The sequence below is a fragment of the Zea mays genome, chromosome 2 (assembly GCF_902167145.1).
Source record: "Zea mays cultivar B73 chromosome 2, Zm-B73-REFERENCE-NAM-5.0, whole genome shotgun sequence".
Lineage (NCBI taxonomy): Eukaryota > Viridiplantae > Streptophyta > Magnoliopsida > Poales > Poaceae > Zea > Zea mays.
The window spans coordinates 171,737,377-171,747,382 of record NC_050097.1 but is presented as its reverse complement, the minus strand read 5'-3'; the positions used below and the strand labels follow the sequence as shown (position 1 = coordinate 171,747,382).

Genomic DNA, 10,006 nt, shown 5'->3' with positions numbered 1-10,006 from the left:
CCGGCATCTTGAGCTTCAGGTAGGTGTAGTTGGGGACGGCCATGAACTTCGCGTAGCATGGCCTTCCCAGTACCGCGTGGTAGGTTCCTCGGAACCCGACCACCTCGAACGTCAGAGTCTCCCTTCGGAAGTTGGAGGGCGTTCCGAAGCAGACGGGAAGGTCGAGTCGTCCGAGGGGCTGGACGCGCTTCCCGGGAATGATCCCGTGGAAGGGCGCAACGCCTGCTCGGACGGAGGACGGATCGACGCGCAGGAGCCTGAGGGTCTCGGCGCAGATGATGTTGAGGCTGCTGCCCCCGTCCATAAGGACCTTGGTGAGCCTGACGTCGCCGATGACGGGGTCGACGACGAGCGGGTATTTCCCCGGGCTCGGCACGTGGTCGGGGTGGTCAGCTTGGTCGAAGGTGATGGGCTTGTCGGACCAGTCTAGGTAGACTGGCGCTGCCACCTTTACCGAGCAGACCTCCCGGCGCTCTTGCTTACGATGCCGAGCCGAGGCATTCGCCGCATGCCCACCGTAGATCATGAAGCAGTCGCGGACCTCGGGGAACTCTCCTGCTTGGTGATCTTCCTTCTTGTCGTCGTCGCGGGCCCTGCCACCCTCCGCGGGGTGGCCCGACCCTGTGGAAGTGGAGCCGAAGCATGACGCACTCCTCAAGGGTGTGCTTGACGGGCCCCTGGTGATAGGGGCACGGCTCCTTGAGCATCTTGTCGAAGAGGTTGGCACCTCCGGGGGGCTTCCGAGGGTTCTTGTACTCAGCGGCGGCGACAAGGTCCGCGTCGGCGGCGTCGCGTTTTGCTTGCGACTTCTTCTTGCCTTTCTTCTTGGCGCCGCGCTGAGTCGACGCCTCGGGAGCATCTTCCGATGGGCGGCCCTGGGGCTGCTTGTCCTTTCGGAAGATAGCCTCTACCGCCTCCTGGCCGGAGGCGAACTTGGTAGCGATGTCCATCAGCTCGCTCGCCCTGGTGGGGGTCTTGCGACCCAACTTGCTCACCAGGTCGCGGCAGGTGGTGCCGGCGAGGAACGCGCCGATGACATCCGAGTCGGTGATGTTGGGCAGCTCGGTGCGCTGCTTCGAGAATCGCCGAATGTAGTCCCGGAGAGACTCTCCCGGCTGCTGCCGGCAGCTTCGGAGGTCCCAGGAATTCCCGGGGCGCACGTATGTGCCCTGGAAATTGCCGGCGAAAGCTTGGACCAGGTCGTCCCAGTTGGAGATCTGCCCCGGAGGCAGGTGCTCCAACCAGGCGCGAGCGGTGTCGGAGAGGAACAGGGGGAGGTTGCGGATGATGAGGTTGTCGTCGTCCGTTCCACCCAGTTGGTAGGCCAGACAGTAGTCCGCGAGCCACAGTTCCGGTCTCGTCTCCCCCGAGTACTTTGTGATAGTAGTCGGGGGTCGGAACCGGGTCGGGAATGGTGCCCGTCGAATGGCCCGGCTGAAGGCCTGCGGTCCGGGTGGCTCGGGCGAGGGACTCTGATCTTCCCCGCTGTCATAGCATCCCCCACGCCTGGGGTGATAGCCTCGGCGCACCCTCTCGTCGAGGTGGGCCCGACGGTCGCGATGATGGTGCTCGTCGCCGAGGCGGCCCGGGGCCGCAGGCGCGGTGTTGCGCGTGCGCCCGGTGTAGACCGAGGCTTCCCGCATGAATCGGGAAGTCGCGACATGAGGTTCCGAGGGGTATCCCTGCCTTCGGGAGGCAGAGCTCTCGGCCCGTCGGACCGCGGCGCCTTCCAGGAGATTCTTGAGCTCCCCCTGGATTCGCCGACCCTCGGTGGTTGATGGCTCCGGCATCGCACGGAGAAGCATCGCTGCTGCAGCCAGTTTCTGGCCGACCCCACTAGATGCGGGTGGCGGCCTGATCCTGACGTCGTCGGCGACGCGGTGCTGGAAACCCTGGGGCAGGTGACGTATTTCTCCGGCCGGGGGTTGGCCCGCCCATGCCTGCCCGACGTCCCGGCGGATCGGCTCAAGCGCTCCTGTTCCCTCATCGAGCCTGGCCTGCACCCCGCGGCTTTGCTCGAGCTGTGGGTCACGGCCCCCCGCCTGCACGGGGACCACAGCTAGCTCCCGTGGGATGTCAACGCGAGGCACCGGCCTAGGGAGATCACCGTCCTCCGGCATGCCGAGATGATTGCCTTCGGAGGGGCCCCCTAGATCGACGTGGAAACATTCGCGGCTTGGGCCGCAGTCCTCGTCGTCGAGGCTGCGGCTATCGTCGGAACAGTCGGAGAGGCAGTAGTCACATGCGGTCATGAAGTCCCGCATGGCACTAGGGTTGCCAAGTCCAGAGAAATCCCAACAGATGCTGGGCTCGTCGCCTTCCTCGGACCCAGAGGGCCCGTAGGTCGAGACGTCTGTCAGCCGGTCCCAAGGCGACCGCATGCGAAACCCCAGAGGGTTTGGACTCGCCTCTACGAGAGCGTCCGCCAGAGCGAGGTCGCTAGGCGGGTTGAGGCTGAATCCAAATGACGTAGGATGGGAATCGGTCGGTACCTCTTGGTCGACGAGCGGCGATGAAGTCACGTCGGGGACTGACTGCACCGTCGTCTCAGGTACGAGGGTGACGTCCAGCAAGCTCTCCGCGAGCGCGCTGGCGTCGTCCGCTTGCTCGGGATCGGCGTGTCGCGGGGAGACGGCGCTCGCCTTCGTCTCAAACGCGAGGTCGATGCCCGACGCTCCCCCCGTTGGGGCGCTGGGGCCGTCGACTCGCTCGACAGCCAACGAGGCGCTGCCTCCCGCTTGGCCTTGGTTGCCCCGCCTCCTCCTCCGTTGGCGGGGGAGAGGACGGGGCGAGCTCGAATGTTGTTCTTCCACCACGCGGGGAAGACGTCGTCGATTCCGCCGCCGGCGGGCGTGCTGTCGGCCGCCATTGTCGTTGTCGCGCGGCGGTGGAAGGAGTATCATGTCGTAGCTGCCGTCGAAGGACATGAACTCAAGACTCCCAAAACGGAGCACCGTCCCGGGCCGGAGAGGTCGCTGGAGACTGCCCATCTGGAGCTTGACGGGAAGCTGTTCGTCAACACGCAGCAGGCCCCTACCTGGCGCGCCAACTGTCGGCGTTTCGAGACCGGGGGGTCCCTCGGGCTGACGAGTGAGTGTCGCCGCGTGCCCCAGCCCAGATGGGTCAAGCGCGAGGGCGAGCGCGAAGGGGGGAGAAGCGAGGCGGCCGGAGACCGGCGTGAGAGAGGTGGGAATCCCGCGGCCTTCGTGTTCGTCCCGCGCCCAGGTCGGGTGCGCTTGCAGTAGGGGGTTACAAGCGTCCACGCGGGAGAGGGAAGCGAGCGGCCCCCAAGAGAGCGCCTGTCTCGTCCTCGTCCCCGCGCAGCCAACCCTCTCTAAGAGGGCCCTGGTCCTTCCTTTTATAGGCGTAAGGAGAGGATCCAGGTGTACAATGGGGGGTGTAGCAGAGTGCTACGTGTCTAACGGAGGAGAGCTAGCGCCCTAAGTACATGCCGTCGTGGCAGCCAGAGAGATTTTGGCACCCAGCTGGTGTGATGTCGTGGCCGTCGGAGGAGCGATGGAGCCTGGCAGAGGGACAGCTGTCGGAGCGGTTGAGTCCTTGCTGACATCCTCTTGCTTCCGTAAGGGGGCTGGTAGCCGCCGTCGTCACAGAGTATGCAGGGCGCCATCATTGCCTATCTGGCGGTGCTAGCCAGATGGGACGCCGGTCTTGTTCCCTGCGGCCCGAGTCAGCTCGGGGTAGGGTGATGATGGTGCCTCCTTGTTGACGTAGCTGGCCCGCGCCCTAGGTTGGGCGATGTGGAGGCTCCTCCGAAGCCGAGGACGAGTCTGTCTTCTATGGCCGAGGCCGAGTCTGAGCCCCTGGGTCGGGCGAGGCGGAGGTCGTCGGCAGAGGCCAGGGCGGAGTCCGAGCCCTGGGGTCGGGCGAAGCGGAGTTCGTCGTCTTCTGGGGCTGAGCCCGAGTCCGAGCCCTGGGTTGGGCGGAGCGGAGTTCGCCGTCTTCCGGGACTTAGCCCGAGTCCGAGCCCTGGGTCGGGCGGAGCGGAGTTCGCCGTCTTCCGGGACTTAGCCCGAGTCCGAGCCCTGGGTCGGGCGGAGCGGAGTTCGCCGTCTTCCGAGACTTAGCCCGAGTCCGAGCCCTGGGTCGGGCGAAGCGGAGCTTCCTATGGTGCCTTTGGCAGGGCCTGACTGCCTGTCAGTTTCACTCTGTCAAGTGGCACTGCAGTCGGAGTGGCGCAGGCGGCGCTGTCCTTCTGTCAGGCCGGTCAGTGGAGCGGCGAAGTGACGACGGTCACTTCGACTCTGCCGGGGGGCGCGCGTCAGGATAAAGGTGTCAGGCCACCTTTGCGTTAAATGCTCCTGCGACTTGGTCGGTCGGTGCGGCGATTTAGTCAGGGTTGCTTCTTAGCGAAGGCAGGGCCTCGGGCGAGCCGGAAATATGTCCGCCGTTGGAGGGGGGCCTCGGGCGAGACGGAAACCCTCCGGGGTCGGCTGCCCTTGTCCGAGGCTAGGCTCGGGCGAGGCGCGATCGAGTCGCTCGAATGGACTGATCCCTGACTTAATCGCACCCATCAGGCCTTTGCAGCTTTGTGTTGATGGGGGTTACCAGCTGAGAATTAGGAGTCTTGAGGGTACCCCTAATTATGGTCCCCGACAGATACATGATCATTTCGTATCCTACCCTAATATATCTCTCTCTGATACAGGACTGTGTACGAGTAGTTCGGGACGGATATAGGATGACACCGGGTAATAACTCGGGCGGGTAAGAAATGGATAACAAATATTACTCGGGTAGATGACGGATATTTGTCGGATAGTTTGTCCTGATAATAATAGTTATCGAATCGTCCAACAAACAAATAAAATAAAGAAAATAAACCGGTAAAATTGACATCATACAATTCAAAGTTACTAATCACAAGGATATTATAGAACCAACAACACAATTTTTTTTAAAAAATAGCAGCATATCCTTTTTTAGGCATAATCTTAAAATTCACAAGTATATAACATATAGTAGATATATAGTTGACACGTACGGTTTTTAAATTTTTATAATAGTTGACATTACTTTTTAATAACTCCCCGTCTATGTCGACGAGCACTTACAGTAGGTGCTACATTGTTCGTCTTTCGTTAACTTCTCTAGTAATTTTGATCTTGTCAGCGTGGTCGGATTCACGGCTTCAGCTTCACTATTTCATTTTTTTCAGTTTTGCTTTATCGTGTCGTATATACCAGGGAGGAAACGAAACCCTAGAACCTAATATTTTTGGCCTTTTGCAGTTTTGCTTTGGGTTGGCCACTTGGAGCCTTGGACACGTATCGGTAATGGGCCATTGCGCCAGCAGGGAGCATCGGAGCAGGCTAAGCCGCAAGGCAGACAGACACGACTGCACTGCACTGCTAGCACGAGTACCCATATCCGACCAAGGTATCCGGATAGTTATGGAGTAACACTGATTTCGTATTTTACTTGTATCCACGAGTTTAATATCGTATGGTACTCGTATTCGCCCCGATAAAAAAATACTTGTGTCCGTATCCAAAAATTCAAATAATTTTAATATCTGTTTCGGATATCTGTCTATTTTCATCCCTAGGAGAGATTACCTGCAACCTCAAGCTACATGGCTCTGGTTTGTCATAGAAGCAAATCTTTTGTTAGTAGCACTGTTCATTTAAATGGTCGTTTAGCTTGTTTAAACATCATGTAAACGCTACACTACAGTGTGTTGTTTCCATTTAATGTATTTTATCCCTTTTTATTTGGCGGTGTAGCCCATTTAATGATATGTTTAGTTCGAATAACGACTAAACCGATAGGTGACTGACTGTTTACCGTTTAGCATTTAAGAAAATATTTGTTAGTAGTGCGGTAGCTTACTAGGTAGGCGTAAAAGGGAGGCTAGGTTATGAAGTGTCGTAATTTGGGTCTCGTTAGGGAGGTTTTGGGTCTATTGTTTGTGCTATATAAGGGGCATTTACCTTGCACCTAGATTGAAGCATAGCGCCCTAAAGTGTTGTTGCCTAGTAGCAATTGTGAAAAGTGATGAACCCTGCCCTAGGAAGGTGTACACCTTTTCAGAGTTTGATTAAGCTGTTATCACAGGTGTGCACCCTCACATGATCAGAATGGATCTCATTTGAAGATGATTTATGAGGTTGATGTTAACCTGCTCATGAAATTTATTTAATGGTTTAAGATCTTTTACTTAGTATAGTAAACATGTTATTCTAAAAAAACCTTGGCAACTAAAAATGCTAACTGCATTAGCCCTATGTTAGTTATTACCTCTTGTTATCAACCTTGCATATTAAATTACTTATGCACTTGTTGAGTATGACATATACACATAACCCTTGTAATCTCTAAATAAAAAAAGGGTTGGATGCTAGTTAGATGTTGTGTCGTGTCGTAGACCTTCCTATGGCTTGGTGGAATCGCTCTATCGTTTTCATCTGACGCCCGTTTGGATCTTGGAATTGAATTTCATTCTAATAATAGTAATTTATGCATATATCAATTAAGCTAATTCAGTTTTATACAAAATATATTTGTATACTATTATTAACAAGATATCGGAGATATTTATGTGCTGTATTTTTATTATAGAGAAGTGATCCGAAAAGTGTCCTATAAGTTGTAGATTAGAAATAAATTCTACTGATACATAAAATAATTTCACATCCTCCATCTCATGAATTTGAGATAGTCCTATATCTGAACTTTGAAAGTAGTGGAATGTTAAATTCCAAGCTAAATAGTTTACTTTATTAAGTAAATTCTAATTCCTGCAAAATGAATGGATTCAAACGCCCCGTGATAGTAATGTCGAACACTACATTTTATGTTTCCAATGAACGTTGAGGCTTCTAATAATATATTGTCACTTATTTATTTCATATATTGTATTACCTCTGTTCTTAAATATATTGACATTATTATTATTTTTTTTAAAAAAATTTGACCACTCGTCTTATTCAACAAAAAAATGTGAAATGTTATTTATTTTATTATAATTTGTTTTATCACTTATGGTAGTCTGAGTGTGATTTAAATTTTGGATTTTCGAATAAGACAAGAATAAGACGAATGGTCAAAGTTTTTTTTAAAAAGTCAACGACGTCGTATATTTAAAAACGGAGGGAGTATTTGGTTTATAGTAAACATGTTTTTTTGGGCATCACAAGTTTGAACTGGTGTGTCTCTGCTAGTTTTGTCAGCACTGCTGCTGCTGGGAAGGTAGGGTCGATCGAGGTGCAGCAGCACTTGACTTGTCCGTCCCCTCTCCAATCACAGTTCTGTACGTATATCCATCTCAGCACCACTCGTTTATATATGCACCTGGATCAATAATCATTTGTCTCTTCCATAAGCGTAGACCTACCACAGGGCTGGGCCAACCAGTCCCGATCGATCAGCCAGCATGGCGTCCTCCTCCAAAGGGTCGCTGCCATGCGTGCTCCTCCTCCTCGCTGTCTTCCACCACGGCTGCTCGTCGGCGAGGGCCCACAGACGTGCCGGCGACATGGAGAGGAGCATGAGCACCGACGACAGCTCGATGATAGAGCGGTTCCAGCGGTGGAAGGCGGCGTACAACAAGTCCTACGCCACGGTCGCCGAGGAGCGGCGGCGGTTCCGGGTGTGCGCGCGCAACATGGCGTACATCGAGGCCACCAACGCCGAGGCCGAGGCGGCGGGGCTCACGTACGAGCTCGGCGAGACGGCCTACACCGACCTCACCAACCAGGAGTTCATGGCCATGTACACGGCGCCCGCGCCGGCGCAGCTGCCCGCGGACGAGTCGGTGATCACCACGCGCGCGGGGCCGGTTGACGCCGTCGGGGGCGCGCCGGGCCAGCTGCCGGTGTACGTGAACCTGTCCACCTCCGCGCCGGCGAGCGTGGACTGGCGAGCCAGCGGCGCCGTGACGCCGGTGAAGAACCAAGGCCGATGTGGTACGCACAATCCGTTACCGACACCATCATCATTCCGCGCGTCCTTCCTGGCACCTGTCATTTGCCACCAGCTGTTGCTCTTGCCTGTCCCACATGCATGCATGCTTGTCACTGCGCAAAACGCACATGCTTTTGTCCTGGATGGACGGGTGACGGGATCGGATCGTGCACGCAGGGTCATGCTGGGCCTTCTCGACGGTGGCGGTGGTCGAAGGCATCTACCAGATCCGGACGGGGAAGCTGGTGTCCCTGTCGGAGCAGGAGCTGGTGGACTGCGACACGCTGGACGACGGCTGCGACGGCGGCATCAGCTACCGCGCTCTGCGGTGGATCGCCTCCAACGGCGGCATCACCACGGAGACCGACTACCCGTACACGGGCACCACGGACGCTTGCAACAGGGCCAAGCTCTCCCACAACGCGGTCAGCATCGCCGGGCTCCGGCGCGTTGCCACCCGGAGCGAGGCGTCGCTGGCCAACGCCGTGGCGGGGCAGCCCGTGGCCGTGTCCATCGAGGCCGGCGGCGACAACTTCCAGCACTACAAGAAGGGAGTGTACAACGGGCCCTGCGGGACCAACCTCAACCACGGCGTCACCGTCGTCGGCTACGGCCAGGAGGCGGCCGGCGGCGACAGGTACTGGATCGTCAAGAACTCGTGGGGGCAGGGGTGGGGCGACGACGGATACATCAGGATGAAGAAAGACGTCGCCGGCAAGCCGGAGGGGCTCTGCGGCATCGCCATCCGCCCGTCCTATCCACTAATGTGACATGGTGTGGTGTACATCTGTTTTCGTTTTAATTATCATTTTATTTTATTAAACAATAAATAAGTAGTCAACATATGGATCGACTCAAACTTTTGCAGTTACGTGTACCAGTACACTTGTTGTAAATAATAATCCATGGCATCTCGCGTGTAAACTTTATTCTGGTGCGAAAACGACTTCTTCAAATGAAGGTTTGTACGTGTAAAATTTTGTGGTCACTATCAAGCAAAACAATCGTCATTTACTCACCTCACTCCGTCTCAAATTAAAATTTATTTTACCTTTTTACTGAATTCATGCAATAATATATATATATATATATATATATATATATATATATATATATATATATATATATATATATATATATATATATATATATATATATATATTCATAATCATCGTATGAATATAGACATGAGCTAAAACGACTACTATTTTGAAACGGAGGGAGTAAAAGTCATCCTCGGGCTGGCATTGCAGACCTAGGAACCCTCCGCGCGGTCGTCCGCACGTTGGCGACACATGTGCAACGGCGGGCACATTAGGATTATGTTTGAGATTGGAAAGGAAAATAAATAATGGGAAGGAAAATAAATAATGATATTAAAAATAGTAGGATTCTTATTCACATTAGGATTATGTTTGAGATTGGGAATCTGAAATTCAAAACTGAAATTTGAATTTACTTTGAATTATGAAAATTGGAAGAAGGAAACAAATAAAATAAAAAAGAAAGGAGCAAGGCAGCCTCAGCTAGGCCGAATTTCCTCCCCTCGGCCCACTACCTCGCGCTCTCAGCCCTGACTCCCCCGTGCCCCCACTCACTGGCGGACGGGACCCGCTCGTCAGCCAACCACACCGCTCGCGCGCTCGGGGGGTGCTTTCACCGTCACGTGGGTCCCACCCACCAGACTCTCATGCACTTAGACTGTCTCCAACAACGTCCTCTATATTCATCCTCTATATCTGTCCTTTACAGTCTCCTCTAAAAGATTTTATCCTCTATATCTCATTTCTCTCCAACAACGTCCTCTAAATCACGTCCTCTATACTCAAATACCAATATTAAAGACATTTTTTAATTTTATTTTTTGTACATACGTATTTATCATACTCTCAAATGTATTGTACATATTTTAGTTTTGCTAAACCGGTTATTTAAAGTAGTCAAATGGATAGAGGACCGTTTAGAGAAACTCTATATATAGAGAATCCAGCAGCGTCCTCTAAATTTAAAGAACCGTTTAGAGGATGTTGCTGGAGAGCGTAGAGGACCGTTTGGTCCTCTATATTTAGGGTAGAGAACCCTT

The 10,006-nt window shown here is 53.7% G+C and overlaps 1 protein-coding gene across 1 annotated transcript; it reads left to right on the top strand.

Annotated features, from left to right (window-relative positions):
* Positions 1-7,322: 7,322 nt before the first annotated feature.
* On the top strand, positions 7,323-8,879 carry LOC100281886 (thiol protease SEN102). The gene is made up of 2 exons (NM_001369293.1): positions 7,323-7,925; positions 8,101-8,879. Exons 1-2 carry the CDS (start codon positions 7,394-7,396, stop codon positions 8,691-8,693), a joined length of 1,125 nt encoding a protein of 374 aa, NP_001356222.1. The 5' UTR covers positions 7,323-7,393; the 3' UTR covers positions 8,694-8,879.
* Positions 8,880-10,006: the final 1,127 nt, after the last annotated feature.